Source organism: Garra rufa, chromosome 8 (assembly GCF_049309525.1).
Source record: "Garra rufa chromosome 8, GarRuf1.0, whole genome shotgun sequence".
In the NCBI taxonomy this organism is placed as follows: domain Eukaryota; kingdom Metazoa; phylum Chordata; class Actinopteri; order Cypriniformes; family Cyprinidae; genus Garra; species Garra rufa.
The window spans coordinates 47,790,739-47,811,985 of record NC_133368.1 but is presented as its reverse complement, the minus strand read 5'-3'; the positions used below and the strand labels follow the sequence as shown (position 1 = coordinate 47,811,985).

Below are 21,247 nucleotides of genomic sequence, written 5' to 3'. Positions count from 1 at the left end.
CGGACTCGGGCTCGGAGCGGGCCGGGCCGGAACAGGAGCATGTGGAGAGGACGCTGGCGCTCATCCGCCCAGACGCTGCCAGGGAAAACAGAGGCATGTGCCAACATTACGTTTACACACGCAGATACTCTTGCATTCCATGAGTGCTTTAAACTCAACTAACTAACAGTTCAAACTCTGGACACACTTGATTCCATTTGTTTGATCAACGTTTGATCTAAAGCCACAATGTAACATATTCCCATACTTCCATTTCAGTGTTATTTTAGTATTGTTATAATAGTATTATTATATTATAGTATTATAATTTGCATTAATTCATAAAAATATTAATAGATTTTAAATATAATAGTTTATATAAATATAATGCTTTTAAGGTTTATATTTTTTTATTTGAATTTTAGTTTAGGCTTTAGTCATTTTGTTATGTGCTTTATTTATTTATTTTTTAGGCTTTTTATTTTTGTATTTTCAGTTTTCATTTTAATTTTAGCTTAGGTTTTAATAATTCTGTGTGTGTGTGTGTGTGTGTGTGTGTGTGTGTGTGTGTGTGTGTGTGTGTGTGTGTGTGTGTGTGTGTGTGTGTGTGTGTGTGTGTGTGTGTATATATATATATATGGCTTTATTTCCATTTCAGCATTATTCTAGAATTTATATGCTATTTTAATTTGTATTAATGAAATATTTATTAATACTTCAATGATATATTAAATATTTTAAATATTATAATGTATATAATATAACATTTTATATATATATATATATATATATATATATATATACGGTATTTTTTCATTGCCATTTTATATTTAGCTGTATGTTCATACATCAATGGAAAGGCTATTTATTTAGCTTTCAGATGATGTATAAAATCTCAAATTTAAAAACTTCACATCTTAATTTTAAGCTTAAGTTTTAGTAATTTTATTTTGTGCTTTTGCCATTTTTATTAGTTTTTGTTTTTAATATTTCTATTTGGCTTTATTTTAATTTCAGCAATGTTTTAAGCCTTTTATTTTTAGTTTTTTATTAATTTTAGTTTAGGTTTTACTAATTTTGTTATGTGCTTTTGCCGTTTTTATTTCCATTACAGCATTATTCTAACATTATTTAGATTTTAGTTTATATTAATAAAATATTTAGCTTAGGTTTTAGTAATTCTGTTGTGTGCTTTTGCCGTTTACATTAGTTTTATATATATTTGGCTTTATTTCCATTTCAGCATTATTCTTGAATTTATATGCTATTTTAATTTGTATTAATAAAATATTTATTAATACTTTAATAATATTGTAAATATTATATTTTGTATAAATATAACAGTATAAGTGTTTTTTTATTTTATTTTTATTGATTTTGTTTTTTGCTTTTGCCATTTTTATTTGTTTTTTTAATATTTTTATTATGCTTTACTTTTTTATTTCTGAGTTATTTATTATCATTTATAATATTCTATTTTTATTGAATTAATTAATAAATTTTTTGTTAATACTTTAATAATATTTTAAATACATTTTATTTTATATAAATATTAATGTTTTAAACATTTATTTTCAGTTTTCATTTTAGTTTAGGTTTTAGCAATTTTAAAGCCAAACCCTGTTTGGCTTTATTTTAACATTATTCTAACATTATTTATATGTTATTTTAGTTTGTATTAATAAAATATGTATTAATACTGTAATAATATTTTAAATATAACATTTTATATAATTTTTTAATCACACATTTTTAGGTTGTTATTTTGAGTAATTTTGCTTTTCTTATGTGCATTTTTATTAGTTTATTTTAATATTTCTTTTTGGCTTTACTTTTATTTTAGTACTGTTTACTGTAAATGCTATTTTAATGTGTATTAATTAGTCAAATGTATTAATATTTTAAATGTAACATTTTATATAAATATTATTGTTTTAAGCATTTATTTCTAGTTAAAGTTTTATATGTTTTTGCCATTTTTAATAGATTTTCTAAATATTTATATTTAGCTGTATGTTTATAAGCCTATTTATTCAGCTTTCAGATGATATATGAAAAAGTCAATTTCAAAAAAATATACCCTTGCATATAGTTAACACTTATAATATTTTATATAAATATAATAATGTTTTAAGCTTCTTAATTTTTTAAGGATTTATTTTGAATATTTATTTTTTTATTTTTAGTTTAGTAATTTTGTTATGTGATTTTCTTATGTGCATTTTTATTCGTTTATTTTAATATTTTTATTTGGCTTTGCTTTTTAAGTACTATTTACTGTATATGCTACTTTAATGTGTATTAATTAGTAAAATATTTATTAATATTTTAAATGTAACATTTTATGTAATTATTCAGTTTAAGTTTTAGTAATTATATAAATAATATTTTAGCTTTTATGGTATTTTCAGTTTTTATTTACATTTTTGAACAAGTTTTAAACAAGTTTTAGTTTTAATTAACAATAACAACACTGTTCCATTTGTGTTATTTTGTGGTTTTGATGACTTTACTACTATTCCACAATCTGTGAAACAGTCATAATAAACAATGAGTAGATGTGTCCAAACTGTTGACTGCTTATTAAAATGTAATTAAATTGGAGCACTTACGGTCAGGAAGTAAAGTGTCAATGTGTTTGTAGAGGAGATTCTGGGCCGGATCCATGAAGCAGGATTCACAGTGGCCATGCAGAGAGAGGTCATGCTGTCTGAGGATCAGGTCAGGCAGTTCTACAGCCATCATCTGGAGCAGGAATATTTCCCCAGCCTGCTGGAGAGCATGACCAGGTGAGCAAATTGCATACATCATACAGCCAGTGCTGTGGAAAAGCAATAAGCCACAAGAGGCTGTGCTAAGTCAAGTGGTTTATTACTTAAAACAAACAAATACAGTACAAACATGCATTATTAAGAATAATTTAAATTATTTCCATACAATGTAGTTTATGTAGTTTGGTTTTAGAACCAATCAGAACCCTTCTGGCTCAACCAATCAGAATACAGAATTAAAGCTGCAAGCAGTGATGAAAGGGCCCTCGCACTCGGGCTCACCGCTAACCATTGGCTTTTGGAAAACAGTGAACTGTGGGCATTATGCTTTTAATAAATATGTGCCAAACTTCCTGCTGCCAGCTGGTGGCACTGTGCCTATAACCAATAATTGGCATGTAGATGTGCTCAGGCCAGCACTTTTATCAAACATATGAAATTTGCTGCAAATTAAAGATGGTATATATAAGTTAGTGCAAAGTATAATTTATCCCATTGCCAAGAGGTGGCGCTATGATTATCACTGAATATTGGCTTTTAGATGTCTTCAGGCATGGACTCTTACCAAACATGTGAAATTTGGTGCAGATTGGACATTGCATGTTTAAGCGTAAAACAAGTTGTTTCCTGTTGCCAGCAGGTGGCGCTATGATTATAACAGAATATTGGCCTTCAGGTGTGTTCAGGCCAGGAGTTTGAAGCAGAATGGAAATTTTATGGCTGAGTTACAACAACTTCCATTTCCATAGCGATACATTGAAATTTGTCAGGCCGCCACGGACACGCCTTTCAACAGAAACTCAAGCTCTTCGCAATTTAACATAGCTAAGGCCTTTAGAATAGACCGACTGATTTTGGTGTTGATCTGTATAAATGTCTAGGAGGAGTTTGTTACAGAGTAAAACATGTCACTTCCTGTTGCCAGCAGTTGGCACTATGACTATAACTGAATAAGGGCATGCAGATGTCTTCAGGTCAGGAGTGTTATCACACGTGAAGTTTGGGGCAGATCGGACATTGTATGCCTGAGTTATAGCAACTTCCTTTTTCATGGTGAAACATCGAAATTTGTCAAGCCGCCACGGACACACTCCAAGAGACTTTTTTGTAGGTATTGGTGTCTTACATGTGTGTACCGATTCTCGTGCATGTACGTGAAGCGTAGCTCAAAGCAGAGGTGATAGCGTTCCGGCACCACGCCGGATTTCCGGCATACTGTGGCTGCGGAAAAAAAAAAAAAATCAGGTTCGCGGATATTGCTCTGTCATTTCTCTAAATCTGAGATGTGCAGGTCAGAGAGCAGCTTTAACGCTCAACGACTCAAACAAGTCACATTCTAGCCGATGAGCCAATCAGAAGTAGGGAAGGGGCGGGCCTTGTGTCTTTGTCAAATAGATTGATACAGGTTAAGGCAATGCTCCATGCGCGAAGGTGTTTTTAGCTCCCATACTGTACAATTGTCTCCTACTGGCAACTCAAACCGTAAGTCATGGCTATGTTTATGAAGCCAGGGGAAGACATTAAGGATTTCGATAAAGGCATATTTACAGGGCTCGCAAAATCGCTAGCCCGACGTCCCGGAGCTGTTGGGTTTTCCAGTCGGGCTACCAACATTATTTGACCGGCTGCCCGACGGGCTATCCTGAAGTAGAGGGCTCATGGGGTCCTTAAAACTCCTAAATTTAGTTGTATCAAATTTAATTTAATTTTAAAATTTAAAAAGTGGTAAATATTTTAAATAGTAAAAGAAGAGGATTAATTATTTTTAAGCGGTCTTCCAGTTGGGGACGGAAAGACGAGAATCGCGATAGAGCTGGATTAAACTTTAAGAGGCAATGATTTCATTGAATAAATATGCTCACTGCACGTTTCAAAGTCAAAACGCGGCACTGTTGTCTTTATATGAATGTATCTGAAGGGAACCGACTGTCCTCAGAAACGTGTCGTTGGCATTTTCATTTCATGACTGATAAAACAGCGTTAATGCTGCTTTGCTTTCAGCCATTCTTAGGGAAACCGTAATATTTCTGCGCTCCTAAAGCGCCCCCTCGTGACATAGAATTAATTTGCACGTCCAAATTTTTAGCTGTTTTTGGTCAGATTATTGCAAATCTCGACCAATGTTTTTTATGCAAACACAGAGTTGTAAATGTGAAAGAAGTTAATGTGCTTTCTAAAAATCTAAACAATTAGGACATTGTTTTAAATAAATGTTATGCATTATATACTTGATTTATTCATTTTAATGGGATAAAGGCTGAAATGCCAATCTATAAGCTTTTTTTTGTGAAAAACCTTTATCTGACTGAACTGAACCAACAAGTTATGTGTTAAAAGTGCGTCGCATACATAGTACCTCCACCCCACTCAGTGGCGTACCGGACACCCCCGCAGCCCCCGCGGTGCGTGGGGGCCCCGACCCTTTGGGGGGCCCCGTCGCAGGACAATCTAAAAGGCAGTGCTTCGAGATGCTGCAAAAGACGCGAGACGTGAGCGCAACGGTAGTGCAGTTAAGCGAGTTTAATGTTCTATAATAACAACCAGGGAAAAAACATTTTTCTCACATTTTACTTGTCATTAACACTATACTTTTAAGACAAACGCGCCGTACTCAAAGAGGATATGTTTACGCTTAAAGTGGCTTACGGAGCCCCAGGGGAAACATTTAAAGCGTGAGCACAATATTTTGCTCCCTCGTTTTCTAAAATCGTATGCACAACTTAGGCCTACTAACTAGTTCCCTTGTATTAAGTAAATTACGTGCACGATATAATAATTTGTTTGTTGATTTGATTTAACTAAATCCTGGTCACGATTTATTAATTCGTGCGGACGATTTATTTTCCCCCTGCATGTCATGTGCGGGTCTCTGTCTGCTTTAAGCAGGGCTTAAAACAAAACAAAAAAAAAGTGTTTCACTCTGAGCAGAATCGGTATTTTACGTTTCTGTTCAGGCGTTCACTGTATTATTACCGTTCAGCGTATTCTTTAGGCTACTTATAAAGAAAAAAACTAAGAGCCTTGATCTGGTAAGCTACCTTGGGCTTAGTCATAGCCACAGCATCATCTTTTCTAGATTTTGGCCAAATGTTTTAAACGAAAGAAAAAAACTTTACAGACATTAAAGTATTTTTTCAAGATATTTAAAATGTTTGCTATATAGTTAAAACACACTAAAAATTGCGTTTTAAGAGGAAAAAAATACGTCGCATTTAATTATTAGCCTACAATCAGAAATAGCTATTGTAGGCTAAAATACTGGTAGCCTAAATCAAAATGCTTACAAACATTATAAACACAACTAGGCTATTTTATTTCCTTCTCTCCACAACAAATTATCCACAACATATCCTTCACAAAGCTTTGGCAAAAAAAAAGGAAAGAAAATACAATGAAGAAAACGGCATCCCCCTCTCGTTTCCCTTTACATGAACGTTGGATCGTGTCACAATGAATCGAAACTCGGCACATTTTTCTCCTTTTCTTTTGTTAATTTGTTAATGATTTAAGTGAAATATATTTATATGTTTTGTGCTCTGGTCCGCTGCTGCGCTTCTCTGACAATGACCTGTCTGCCTGTGGTTCACTGACGACTTGTCACCAGACCTTTCCATACAATTTATCGTTTGTTCTCGAAATTGAAATGATCAAGACATTTCTCTGGAGCACAATGTTACAAGAAAGACTGTCCAGTTTAGCTATTGTATTGAGTGTGCCCGCGCTCGCAACATCTACATAAAATCTGTAGGCTAAGTCTTTGCACACCAAAACGCTCGCAATATAAAGACTAAATATTTATTCCTGCATGGATTTCAGTCTGACTGAAAAGCAATCAAATACGCACATTATATGGTATATGCTATTAATAATAACGTCAAATGCATCAATGCAATAATAACTCGGACTCAGGTGCGTAATACATTTTCATGAATGACATCACTGCTGGTGGGAGGGGCCCCATCTCGTTTTTTTGCGGGGGGGCCTCTAAGATGTGCGGTACGCCACTGACCCCACTCACCTCGGGGGCAAGGGAAAAAAAAGTTCAGGCCTGTTAAAGCGCACTTCTCTGAATGTGTATAGATGGCGCTATCGAGCCATTTTGCCACACCCATTTCTGAAACTCATATCAGACGTAAATTTTCGCCAGCTCTGATTTGTGTTTGCAAAGTTTCATGAGTTTTCGAGCATGATTAGGCCCTCAAAAATGCAATTCATTTTAGATAATAATTTTACGAATCATTTTGAAATACTTTAAGGCAGTGTTTCTCAACTCCAGTCCTCGGGACCCACTGCTCTGCACATTTTGTATGTCTTCCTCATTTAAGGCACCTGATTTTGATCATCAGCTCATTAGTAGAAAGATTCATGAACTGAACTGAGTGTGTCAGACTCAGAAACATACAAAATGTGCAGAGCAGTGGGTCCCGAGGACTGGAGTTGAGAAACACTGCTTTAAGGGATAGTTCACCCAAAAATGAAATTTTAGCATCATTAACTCACCCTCACATTATTTCAAACCTGAATGAAATCCTTTATTCTGCTGAATGGCTACCAGCAACTGTGGGTAACCAAACAGTTGCTGATAACCATTAACTTCCATACTATGGGAAAATATGGAGGAGGTCAATAGCTTTCAGCAACTGTTTGGTTATCAACATTCTTCAAAATATCTTATTTTTTTGTTTAACAGAAGAAAGAAAAGCAGGTTTGTAACAGCTTAAGAGTGAGTAAATTATGTCAATCTTTTTGGGTGAACTATCCCATTTGAAAAGATTCAGCTTGAAATTAGTTTTTAGGGTTCTCAGTTCGCAGTTCTCATTTTTTGGATGTCAACACAAAGTTATTATTATACTATATAGTTTATTTAATATATTATATCACGTAACTTATATAGTTAATTATATTACTTAAAAAAAATCATTACTTAAAATAAATGTTAACTAAAAAAAATTATAGTCAAACGTTTTTGGACAGTAAGATTTTTTTTATGTTTTTTAAAGAAGTCTCTTCTGTTCACCAAGCCTGCATTTATTTGATCCAAAGTATAGCAAAAACATAAAATTCTGAAATATTTTTGCTATTTAAAATAACTGTTTTCTATTTAAATATATTTTACAATGTAATTTATTCCTGTGATCAAACCTGAATTTTCAGCATAATTTCTCCAGTCTTCAGTGTCCCATGATCCTTCAGAAATTATGTTGAAAACAGCTGAGTAGAATTTTTTCAGATTTCTTTGATAAATAGAAAGTTCAGAAGAACAGCATTTATCTGAAATAGAAACCTTTTGTAATATTATAAATGTTTTTACAATTTAATAAGTCCTTGCTAAATAAAAGTATTGGTTTCTATAATTTATTTCAAAAGAATCCTGACAAAAAAATGTACTTAACTGTATTAAATATTGATAATAATAATAAAAAATGTTTCTTGAACAGCAAATCAGCATATTAAAATGATTTCTGAAGGATCATGTGACACTGAAGACTGGAATAATGATGCTAAAAATTCAGCTTCGATCACAGAAATAAATTACATTTTAAAATATATTCAAATAGAAAGCAGTTATTATAAATAGTAAAAATATTTCACAAGTAATTGCTGATCAAATAAAAGTAGGCTTGGTGTGCAGAAGAGACATTTTTAAAAAACATTAAAAATCTTCCTGTCCAAAAACTTTTGACTGGTAGTGTATTTCAGCAACATTTTTCACCTCACTAATAATAAATACTATAAATACGTTTTTTTTTTTTTTTCACTCACTAAAAATGAAACAAAATCACTAAAATTTTTAAATTAAAAATTAAAGTGAAAAACAAAATCTAACTCAAAATATGAACAAAAACTATAATAGTATACCAATGATATTATATACTAAAGTAAGATATTAAAGTAACACTGTGTCAAAATGATAAAAGATATAAAACCTACTATTCATTTTGAATGTGAATTATAAACGCTGTTTTATCTAATCAGAAGAGCGTAAGAACATTAAAAGAACCAAGTGATTTATATCTTCAGTTTAAGCTTACTAATTAATTGTACTTTTGGCTACATAGTTGCTATTTGCATATAATGACAAACATGTTTTGTAAACAAAGAGTCTCTGCTGTTGTTCACAGCGGGCCTGTGCTAGCATTAGCACTAGTGAAGGACAGAGCTGTGGAACACTGGAGAAACATCCTTGGACCCAAAGACCCCATCCAAGCTAAGAATGAGCATCCTGACAGGTAAACTGGTATCCAGCTCAACTTAATGTGCTCTTAATATGTCATAGAATGTTTTTATTATGTACAGTCAAGCCTGAAATTATTCATACCCCTGGCAAATTCTGACTTTTATGTTACTTTTATATAATAAGCAAGGTTTTTTTTTGACGGAAATGACACAGGCTTCTCCCAAAAGATAATAAGACGATGTACAAGAGGCATTATTGTGAAAAAAAATATATATATATTTCTCAGCTTTTATTTACATTTGAACAAAAAGTGGCATGTCCAAAATTATTCATACCCTTTTCAAACTGTCACAGTCTATGGGAAAATCCAAAGTTCTATATCATTCCAAATAGTCCAAGCTGTTCTAAAGCATCCTAATTACCCTGATTCAATGGGAACAGCTGTTTTAATCAACTCAACAGATAAAAAACAAAAGCTCTCTGCTGTTGGTTTGTGGACAGTCATGGCTGAGACAAAGGAGCTCACTGAGGACCTGAGGCTGTTCATTGTGGCTGCTCACACGTCAGGAAAGGGCTATAAGACCATATCTAAATGTGTTGAAACTCCAGTGGCTACAGTGCAAAGTATTATAAAGAAATACAAGACGTTCCGCACTGTGAAAAATCTCAGAGGACGTGGTCGGAAGCCAAAAGTGACACCTGTGCTGGCCAGGAGGATAGTGAGAGAGGTAAAAAAAAGAATCCTGATGAATCTGGGCTCTGCTGGTGGCAACATCTCAAGGCAGACAGTCCAACAGACACTGCACACCAGTGATGCGCGGGTCAATGTATAAACACCCCGAACCTGACCAACGTTTTCAACTAACCCGCCCGCAACTCGGACCTAAAAAAAAAAAAAATTATATATATATATATATATATATATATATATATATTGTACCCGACCCGCTTCCTGACCCGCATGTTTAATATTTGCGACTGACACCAGTGATTATATGCGGCTATGCGGTGGAGATGCCTTCACTGTCAAACATCATTCGGCATTAATTAAGTCATTTTGTCAAAAGAAATGTTCTTGATTATTAGAAAAATACAGATTGTTCTTGTTGTGATTTATTTTGTCTTTCCTTTATACAGATTTAAATAGTTTTGTTTTCGAAGTACTCTAAATTATGTCAGTGATTGTCCTTTGTTAAATATGATCAAGAATTATTTTATTTCGATCTACAGTGTAATAAAAGTTAAGACAAAGATTAGCCTATAGCCCTAAATATACAGTCAGGTCCATATATATTTCGACACTGACACAATTTTTATCCATGTAAATCCATGTATATATATATACATACTACAAGCTAATTCCTTTTTTCTTAACTTTTAACTTCTAAAAATTATCAAGAATATTAAATCAACTTAATAGGCTAGGTTAACGATTTTTTCTTATACAAACATAACGAATGCACTTCAAAACTAAGTTTTCATATATAAATTCAGGAATCACGAATATGACAAAAGAATATTATTTTATATATATTAATTGTATAGCTATAATAGTTAATTTTAATTTCATTCATTTTAACTTTCTGGAACTGTACAGAAAAAATACAGTTTTTACTTGGAATTCGTTTTTAATCCCTGGTTTTAAACAAGCACATACATGAGATAATTTATATATTATTGCTTGAATAAATGTTTAAAAATAGTGCTAGAAATTTTATAATTAAGGAAATTAAACAGACCTGGGCATTTGAAAAGACACAGTGAAATGTGTCTAATAATTCCAAAAAGAAAGAGAAACATTGGACATAATCAGAATATTGGAGACATTTATTAGGAATACCATTTTCTTAACAATTAAGATGCAGCATGTGTTTATCCAGGCTAATCGAAGTGTGCGTCTCTCCCCCAACTTTCCCAACAAAAATCCCACCCCCTCTCAGAAAATACATAAAACTGACATTACTGAGCTATATGCGTTTAAAAGTAGCCTATTAAAATGGTACAATGGCATTGCTCAGTTCAAAGTGTTGGAAAATCGGCATTTTGTCCCGCATCAGCATTTATTCAACTGTTAATAATGCTCAACATTCAAAAGGTAAATATTATTCAGCCAATAAAGTGTAGGTCTATGTATTTCAAAGAAAATTGTGTCTAATACTATATAAATTACAAAGGTTTAATTGGCATCTTTATTTCAAACGACCTGACCGACCGCGACCCGAATATCATTAAGAATATTTTTGGATGACTTGTAACCGCAGGAACCCACTCATTTTGGATCAACCCGCACGTCACTGCTGCACACCACTGGGTTCCACGGACACAGAACAAGGAGGAAACCACTTCTCCAGATAAGGCACACAAAAGCCCTTTGTAAATGCTCATCTGGACAAAGAAGACTTCTGGTCTTTTGTTTTATGGTCAGATGAAACAAAAATGGAATTGTTTGGCCACAATGATGAAGCCTTTATTTGGCATAAAAAAGCCTTCAAGCCTAAGAACACCATCCCCACTGTCAAACATGGTGTTTTGGGGTGTTTTTTAGCCGGTGGACCAGGGAACCTAATCACAAACTGCACCATGAAAAAGGAGCAATACAACAACATCAGGCAGTCTGCAGAGAAACTTGGCCTTGGGCACCAGTGGACATTTCAGCACGACACTGACCCAAAACACAGCAAAAGTGGTGAAGAAATGGTTATCAGACAAAAACATTAACGTTTGCAGTGGCCCAGCCAGAGTCCTGAAGTAAATCCAATTGAGAATCTGTGGAGGGAGCTAAAGATCAGGGTGATGGCAAGGAGACTCTCCAACCTGAAAGAGTTGGAGCTCATCGCTAAAGATGAATGGGCAAAAATACCAGTGGAGACATGCAAGAAGCTGGTCAGCAATTATAGGAAGTGTTTGATTGCTGTAATAGTCCCCAAAAAAGGCTTTTCTATTGATTATTGAAAAGGGTATGAATAATTTTGGACATGCCACTTTTTGTTCAAATGTAAATAAAAGCTGAAAAACATTTTTTTCCACAATGATGCCTCCTGTATATCATCTTATTATCTGTTGGGAGAAGCCTGTGTCATTTCCGGTCAAAAAAACAAACAAAAACTTGCTGGTTGAATAAAAGTCAGAATTTGCCAGGGGTATGAATAATTTTGGCCTTGACTGTATGTGTTTAAATGGTCAGTGTGTTTGTGTTTCTGATCTAGTCTGCGAGCCCAGTTTTCCAGAGGGGACTCCAGCATTAATCAGCTCCACGGCAGTGGAAGCTCAGAGGAGGCGGAGAAAGAGATCGGCTTCTTCTTCCCACCGGAGGAAACGCTCGCCGTCATTAAACCCGACACCGAATACAAGGGTATCATATCTGCACTCACTCTGAACATGATCGAAAAAGTGGAGAGTAGGGATGCACCGAATGTTCGGCAACCGAAATGATCCGGCCCAAAATAAGCGAAAAGGCTGAATAAACTATACCAAACAATGATGTGACGCGATCAAATAGAAGCGTGCACTAATGCAGTGTGGAAGCATTTAAAACTGTCTGAGAAAGATGCAAAAATCATTACAAGCACCGACAGCGAGAGACTGTTTAGTATCGCATCGCATGTCTTCCAGGAGAAGAGAAAGGAGTGATTGTTGCTGGTTACTGTATGATGACTGAAATCTCCAAATGGCCTTAAACCATTAGTAAATACTACAGAACTACAGAATGTTATGTTGTCTAATACACACACTAATTGTATTTATTCTGACAGCTCTGCACGGGCTCCTTAGTCAGAGGTCAAAGCCCAAAGAGCGAGAAAAATCTGTGTGATGAGAATCATTCATAAATCTGCTGCTGTCAGCAAAAATAGTACTGAGGTCTTCTTGTGGATTTTTTTATTTCCACTGAAATAAAAGTCAACTTTCATAAATGTTAGTTTTGTAATTTTGCTGTTGTTCTGTAAAATAAAATAAGAAAGGAACACAAAAATAATGATAACAATCATTACACACTGTAAAAAAACCTCTTTGTTGAATCACCTTAAAATAATTTGTTATCTAGCTGCCTTATAATTTTAAGTTCAGTCAACTCAAAAAAACGTTTAATCAACTTAAAAATGTTGAGTTGTACTAAGTGACAACTTAGATATTTGAGTTGATTCAACTTTAAATAAATAAAGGCAGCATGGTAAAATAATTATTTTAGGTTTAGGTTTACTCAACAATTTTTTTATTTATTTTTTTACAGTGCAGCAGCTCTATTAAAACATTTATCATAACATTTTCCTTTGCTCAGCAAGGTTGCATTTATCTGTACATTAAAAACACATGCCTGATTCAAGAAGGGGGTCTTAAAAATGGCATATTATTGTACTAACTTATTAATTTTAAGTTAAATTTTGATTTGTTGGTAGGCTATAATGTCTACTAGAATGGTAAAAATGTAAAAAAAAAAAAAAATTGTTTTTAAAGATTTTTTTTTTTTTCTTCCTTTGAAAAGCAAGACAAAACTGTAAAAAGCACATTTTGGCTATTTATGCAGTGGTAAAAAAAAAAAAATTACAAATTACATGGGGGAAAAACAAAAAAACGCTTTCGGCCAAGAATTTTCATTTCTGATTTACTGCTCAAGAACCATATTTCTCTGGATTCTTTGATGAATAGAAAGTTCAAAAGAACAGCATTTATTTGGAACATAATATTTTGTAACATTATAAATGTTTTTAGTCTCACATTTGATCAATTTAATTCATCCTCGATGAATAAAAGTATTAATTTCTTACTTGATTATAATCTTACTGAACCCAGACTTAAATTAAAAAGTAAGAATATTAATGAGAAACTCACTGTTTATTTGGCTCATATCAGAGAAAATCCTGGAGGAGATTCGGGCCAGAAGGTTCACCATCTCCCGTCTGAAGGACACGGTTCTGTCCAGAGAGATGGCAGAAGAGTTTTATAAAGAGCACAGAGACAAACCGTTCTTCAGTCAGCTGGTGGATTACATGTGTCGGTGAGTTCACCATTAAATGTGATTTATCTGAACTGAAAGGTTTAATGCAGAACATAGGTAAGATAAAATGGTTTATTTTTCTGCAGCGGCCCATGTACGATGATGGTCCTGACGAAGGAGAACGCGGTGGAGGAGTGGAGGGCGGCCATGGGCCCCACAGACCCTAATGAGGCAAAACAAAGGGCCCCGGGGTCTCTGAGAGCACGGTTCGCTAAAGATATGCTGGAGAACGCCGTCCACGGATCCTCCAACACTCAACACGCACACAAGAAGATACAGTTCATCTTTGGAGACATCAGCTCTGAGAGCGTGATCATTGACGGAGCTGCTTCTCCTGCGTTAGGTGTGCAAAATGATTTTAAAAAATAATAAGGGTCAATTTTTTTAAATTGAGATTTATACATCATCTGAAAGCTGAATAAGTAAGCTTTCCAGAACAATATTTGGCCGAGATACAACTATTTGAAAATCTGGAATCTGAGGGTGCAAAAAAAAAAAAAAATCTTAATTTTGATCAAATAAGATAAGATAAAATATCTTCATGGAACATGATCTTTACTTTATATCCTAGTGATTTTTGTCATAAAAGAAAAAAAATATATTATTTTGACCCATACAATGTATTGTTGGCTAATGCTACAAATATACCCGGTGCTACTTATGACTGGTTTAATGCTACACTAATGCTAAAATAAAATTAAATAAAGCTAAATAGAAATATTTAGAAAATCTATTAAAAATTGCAAAAGCACGTACAATTGCTAAAACCTAAACTAAAATGAAAACTGAAAATAAATGTTTAAAACGTTAGTATTTATATAAAATATTATATTTAAAATATTATTAACTATTTTATTAATTCAGATTAAAATAGCTTCTCCATCTGTTGAGATAAAAGTTCAAAACAGAATCTAAAGCAAATTTTTTCATCTGGGGATAAAACACACTTCATATTTACATTATACAACAGGTTTTATGACTTTTTAAGACCAATTAAAGAAAATCTAAAGAATAAATGGAAAGGAACGCAATGCTTTAATAAAATGTATATGTAAATGTCTATGGAGAACACAATAAGTTGCATTGGCAGCACTTTAAAGGTTGAAAATTTAACTTTAATAGCTAAACTCGAATATGGAAATAACTTTTAATAATAAAATAACTTTGTTAATACGTTACTTTTGTAGTGTGATGAGAGGGTAATGTTCTTCCTCAGTATTTTTCTTTTTTTCCCAGTGCAAATGTCTAAAATTCTTAAATCAAGATGCAAAAATTACATAAGAAGTCTTGTTTTCTGAGAAATGCATCAAAATAAACTCCTTGTGCAAACAAAAAAAAGAAAAAATAACTGACGCAAAACCATTTTTTGGTTGAACTGGTGAAAATACTAGTGTCCAAATAATTTTTTTGCCACCACTGTATATATTAAAGAATAACATTTAATGACTATCCGGTTATCCGCAGAAACAGAGGAGAGTTTTGCAGAGCTCAAGAATCTACAAGCTTCAAGATCTCCATCGTTTGATGACCTCAAGAACCAGACAGAGCCAAGCTCAACAGGTTTAAAACTGAACAAACAAGTCCAAACATAGAAATTCTGTCATTATTTACTCACCCTTATGTTGCTCTAAACACATTTGTCACTATCACTGTCCCACTGCATATAGTAAAAGTAAAGATGATTGATTTTAGGTCAACTGTTCGTTTAGTCTAGAGTTTAAGAGTTTATGAAAATCAAATCAAATGGATAATTTAATAAATTGGTCTTCACAACTGAAATCATAATATAAGTCTACAAAAGTACTTTTAGCCCATTAGCTTGAGGTGAAAATTTTAAGTTTTTTTTACCCTTCTTCTTCACATCCAGAAGGAGCTGAAGAACTGAAGCCTGAGACGAGAGAGAGTCACCCAGCATCCTCTGATGAGACCGAAGCACTAGAGACACCCACATCCAGCCCACAGGACGCAGGTCTTTATTTCAATGACTAGTCATGTACAAGTCAACAACCAAATGGAATCAAACGGATAAAAATTTAAATAAACTGGGCTTGAGATTTAAATAAATAAATATAGCTGCTAGCAGCAATTACAGGAGCATTTAAGGCCTTTTTGGCCTCTGTGCTGTTAGGATGTAGGCCAACATGAAATAAACCTAGGACTAGTTCACTAAAGTATGTTTTTTAAATAATCTCAAATCTTAAAAGAACAGTTTGATTGACAACAGTGGTCCTAGAGGCAAAGATGTTCAGAATGAAGAGATCTATCATATGACATGAAGATATAGTGTATATGTGAATATCTGGACGTTTTATTGTGATTTTAGTTTTTTAACGACAGAAATATCATGTTTTTGACACCTTTTTAACTGTGATAGCGCCATCTATGGTCTGATCTTCATGAAACTTTGCATGCTTATTAAGAGACATCTGGTACATGTTTTCACCAGTTTGTAAAGTTTTGAGTTTTTGTTTAGGTTTTATAGGCTTTTGGGTATATGTGGCAATGCCCCTTTTTAAAATGACCCAGTTATAGCTAACCAAAGGACAAAATTCAACCTTTTTTTTGATAATTATTGATCTAGAGAGTCCACTGCAGTGGTTTGATCGAGATTGGCTGAAAAACCTAGGACTAGTTCACAAAAGTATTTTTTTTTAAACATAATTTAGAATATTTCATGAACGATTTGATTGACAGCAATGGTTCTTGAGGCAAAGTTGTTCAGCATCTATCAAATGATATGCATATTGTGTGGATGTGTGAATTCATTAGCTGATGGCGATCATGTTTTTTGAGATACACTAATGTCCTCATAGACACTTATGCCACTTTGGACCAAGACATTGCATACCAATTTTCACGTCAATCAGACCAACGGTTGCGTAGTTATAGCTATTTTTATGTTTTTTTCTGTCATATAGCACCACCAAGTGGAAGAGCTGTGAATTTTTTTCTATTTGACCAGATATTAAGCTTGTGTGTATCGAGTTTGGTTAAGATATCTCATTCTGTTCAAGAGTTATAGCTAAATGTAACAATTAGCTAACATAGAACGTTTTGGCGTTCTTATCCGACCGCGAGTCAAAATTTCAACTTTTTGGTTCCGATCAGGCGAAAAAACTAGGACTAGTACGCAAAAGTAGGTTTTCGGGTAGAAGTAAATTTTTCGGGGGGAACCGTACATTGTAACTCAAATTTTGCACTCCACTTTTTTTCGTGCTGACCCAAAGAACGCAGCGATGTAAAGTTTTTGAGTCTACGTCAAACGGTGTACGAGCTATGGCCAACAATGCGCCAAATTTTATTTTTTTGTGCTGTAGCACCACCTTTAGTCCAATTTGGGGCGAGCCTTTGCGAGCAATACTACTATGATCTGACCAAGTTTCAGCTCTCTAGGCCTTACGGTTTGCGCTGCATGATTAGTTTTACCGGAGAATAATAATAATAATAATATTAAAAAAAAGGCTTACAATTACAATTGGGTTTCAGCACTGTGTGATTGTTTTTTTTTTTTCAAAGTACAGCAAAATCAGTCAAAGTTTGAAATACTTTTACTATTTAAAATAACTGTTTTCTATTTGAATATATTTTAAAATGACATTTATTCCTGTGATTTCAAAAAAAAAAAAAAAAAGATTCCTGAAATGTATATAGAAATAATATTAAAATATAAACAAAAACAAAACGCCTAAAATTTTTAACCCGTTTATTTTTTTGTCATGTAACCATCACAAAACATCAGAGAACCATAAAACCATGCAAATGTAATTAAATTGTTAAAATATTAACTTCTGAAATAAAAGTATTAGGGGGATTAAAAAAAAAAAGTTTTTTAGGAACCTCTGCTTATTAGTCTAATAACTAAGTGAAAAAACACATGTAAACAAAGTCAACATTACCCATCTTTTCTGCATCCAGAAGGAGCTGAAGAAATGAAGCCTGAGACGAGAGAAAGTCACCCAGCATCCTCTGATGAGACCGAAGCACTAGAGACACCCACATCCAGCCCACAGGACGCAGGTCTTTATTTCATGTACAAGTCAAAATCCGAATGAAATCGAACGGATAATTAAAATAAATAGATTGGGCTGCACAATTAATTTAAATCAAACTGAAATTGTGATATAGCCTAATGTGATTATCAAATCATAAACTGAGATTTAATTCAATAATCATATAAACTAAAAGTCAAAAGTTTTGGACAGTAAGATTTTGAATGTTTTTTTTTTTTTTTTTTAAATGTCTCTTCTGCTCTCCAAGCCCGCATTTATTTGATCCAAAGCAGCAAAAACGGAAAGATTTTGAAAAATGCGTATTATTTAAAATAACTGCTTTCTATTTGAATATGTAATTTAGTCCTGTGATTATTATTATGTTGAAAAAAGCTTAGTAGATTTTTGTCAGGTTTCTTTGATGAATAGAAAGTTCGGAAGAACAGCATTTATCTGAAATTGAAATCTTTAAAACATTAGAAATGTCTTTGTCATCACTTTATCAATTTAAAGCATTCCTTGACATTTGTAGCCTGGAAAAAATCCAGACCCTAATCTATTAAGATTGCAGAGACAATTCAAATTGTGCTCTCGCGAGACCTCTGGATTTCCAGGGTTTGACATTTGAACATTTCAGATAAATGCTGATCTTTCTATTCATCAGGGTACCCGGAAAAAAATTACTCAACTGTTTTAAATATTGATGGTCATAATAATAATAAAAAATGTTTCTTGAAGAGCAAATCAGCATATTAGAATGATTTCTGAAGGATCATGTGACACTGAAGACTGGAGTAATGATGCTGAAAATGTAGCTTTGATCACAGAAATAAATTACATTTTAAAATATATTCAAATAGAAAGCAGTTATTTTAAACATAAAAAATATTTCACAATTTCCCTGCTTTTGCTGTATTTTGGATCAAATAAATGCAGGCAGAGCAGAAGAGACTGGTGTTTCACTTTATTTACGGTAATTTCCAACATTATGTAAACAGCGTTTCACCAATATTCCGTCAAAATAAAAGCTTGAGGATCTGAAATTTTTTAATCTTTAGGTTTTGAATGTTTGAAAAATATTTGTAACTTGCAGTGTAAAAAAAATATATATTTTTGTAAATTTTACAGTACACTTTATACAACAATAACATAGATCTATCTTCATTTTTAGAGTTCATATGAATAATAACAGGCCTAATAATTATTATAGTAGTATGATATTTGCAATATATGACAAAATAATAACACTATATATTTTTGGCCAAGTAATGCATCCCTATATATAAAGAACATTAAAATATAAACAAAAATAAAACACCTAAAATATTTTATTTTCACTTGCATGTCATGTAACCATTAAAGAACATCAGAGAACCATAAACCATGCAAATGTCATTAAATTGTTAAAATATTAACTTCTGCAATAAGAGTATCTGAATAGTGAAAGTAGTTCAGCTGACAAAAAAGTTAGTGTCTCTCTGCTTTAGTCCATTTACTAGAGGTGAAAAAGACACAAAAGTCAACATTACCCTTCCTCTTTACATCCAGAAGGTGCTGAAGAACTGAAGCCTGAGACAAGAGAGAGTCACCCAGCATCCTCTGATGAGACCGAAGCACTAGAGACGCCCACATCCAGCCCACAGGATGCAGGTCTTTATTTCAATGACTAGTCATGTACAAGTCAACAACTAAATGGAATCAAACGGATAAAAAATTAAGTAAACTGGGCTTGAGATTTAAATAAATAAATATAGCTGCTAGCAGCAATTACAGGAGTTCGAGCATTTAAGGCCTTTTTGGCCTCTGTGCTGTTAGGGTGTAGGCCAACATGAAATAAACCTAGGACTAGTTCACTAAAGTATGTTTTTTAAATAAACTCAAATCTTAAAAGAACAGTTTGATTGACAACAGTGGTCCTAGAGGCAAAGATGTTCAGAATGAAGAGATCTATCATATGACACAAAGATATAGTGTATATGTGAATATCTGGACATTTTATTGTGATTTTAGTTTTTTTAACGATAGAAATATCATGTTTTTGACACCTTTTTAACTGTGATAGCGCCACCTATGGTCTGATCTTCATGAAACTTTGTATGCCTATTAAGAGTCATCTGGAAGGTTTTCACCAGTTTGTAAAGTTTTGAGTTTTTGTTTAGGTTTTATAGGCTTTTGGGTATATGTGGCCATGCCCCTTTTTAAAATGACCCAGTTATAGCTAACCAAAGGACAAAATTCAACTTTTTTTTTTGATAATTATTGATCTAGAGAGTCCAGAGAACTGCACTGCAGTGGTTTGATCGAGATTGGCCGAAAAACCTAGGACTAGTTCACAAAAGTAGGTTTTTTAACATAATTCAGAATATTTCATGAACGATTTGATTGACAGCAATGGTTCTTGAGGCAAAGTTGTTCAGCATCCATCAAATGATGTGCATATTGTGTGGATGTGTGAATTCATTAGCTGATGGCGACCATGTTTTTTGAGATACGCCAATGTCCTCATAGACTCTTATGCCACTTTGGACCAAGACATTGCATACCAATTTTCACGTCAATCAGACCAACGGTTGCGTAGTTATAGCTTTTTTTATATTTTTTCCACCATAGAGCGCCACCAAGTGGCAGAGCTGCACATTTTTTTTTTTATTTGACCAAAGATTAAGCTTGTGTGTGTATCGAGTTTGGTTAAGATATCTCATTCTGTTCAAGAGTTATAGCTAAATGTAACAATTAGCTAACATAAGCATAGAACGTTTTGGCGTTCATATCTGACCGCGAGTCGAAATTTCAACTTTTTGGTTCCGATCAGGCGAAAAAAACTAGAACTAGTTCGCAAAAGTAGGTTTTCGGGTAGAAGTAAATTTTTCAGGAGGAACCGTACATCGTAACGCAAAAATTTTGCACTCCACTTTTTTTTCGCGCTGACCCAAGGAATGCAACAATGTAAAGTTTTTGAGTCTACGTCAAACAGTGTACGAGCTATAGACAAAAATGCGCCAAATTTGATGCGCCAAAGTAGTTCAGCTGACAAAAAAGTTAGTGTCTCTGCTTTAGTCCATTAACTAGAGGTGAAAAAGACACAAAAGTCAACATTACCCTTCCTCTTTACATCCAGAAGGTGCTGAAGAAATGAAGCCTGAGACGAGAGAGAGTCACCCAGCATCCTCTGATGAGACCGAAGCACTAGAGACGGCCACATCCAGCTCGCAAGACGCAGGTCTTTCTTTCAATAACTAGTAATGCATAAGTCAAAAACAAGTTCATACACTGATCCTTCAGACATAAAACATGTTTTGGAAACTTTGCCACTTTGACATTAATGGTCAAATGATAA

At 33.6% G+C, this 21,247-nt stretch overlaps 1 protein-coding gene across 1 annotated transcript in view; it reads left to right on the top strand.

Moving 5' to 3' along the window:
* The window catches only part of nme9 (NME/NM23 family member 9), a 32,528-nt gene extending 14,555 nt beyond the window's left edge, over window positions 1-17,973 (top strand). The window contains exons 11-19 of the mRNA XM_073845148.1: window positions 1-93; window positions 2,624-2,768; window positions 8,873-8,980; window positions 12,135-12,280; window positions 13,777-13,921; window positions 14,008-14,264; window positions 15,386-15,481; window positions 15,789-15,890; window positions 17,837-17,973. The exon at window positions 1-93 is cut by the window's left edge and continues 116 nt beyond it. Of these exons, the coding sequence (XP_073701249.1) occupies window positions 1-93; window positions 2,624-2,768; window positions 8,873-8,980; window positions 12,135-12,280; window positions 13,777-13,921; window positions 14,008-14,264; window positions 15,386-15,481; window positions 15,789-15,890; window positions 17,837-17,973 (1,229 nt within the window). The remainder of the gene's footprint in view (window positions 94-2,623; window positions 2,769-8,872; window positions 8,981-12,134; window positions 12,281-13,776; window positions 13,922-14,007; window positions 14,265-15,385; window positions 15,482-15,788; window positions 15,891-17,836) is intronic.
* The last annotated feature ends 3,274 nt before the right edge of the window (window positions 17,974-21,247 follow it).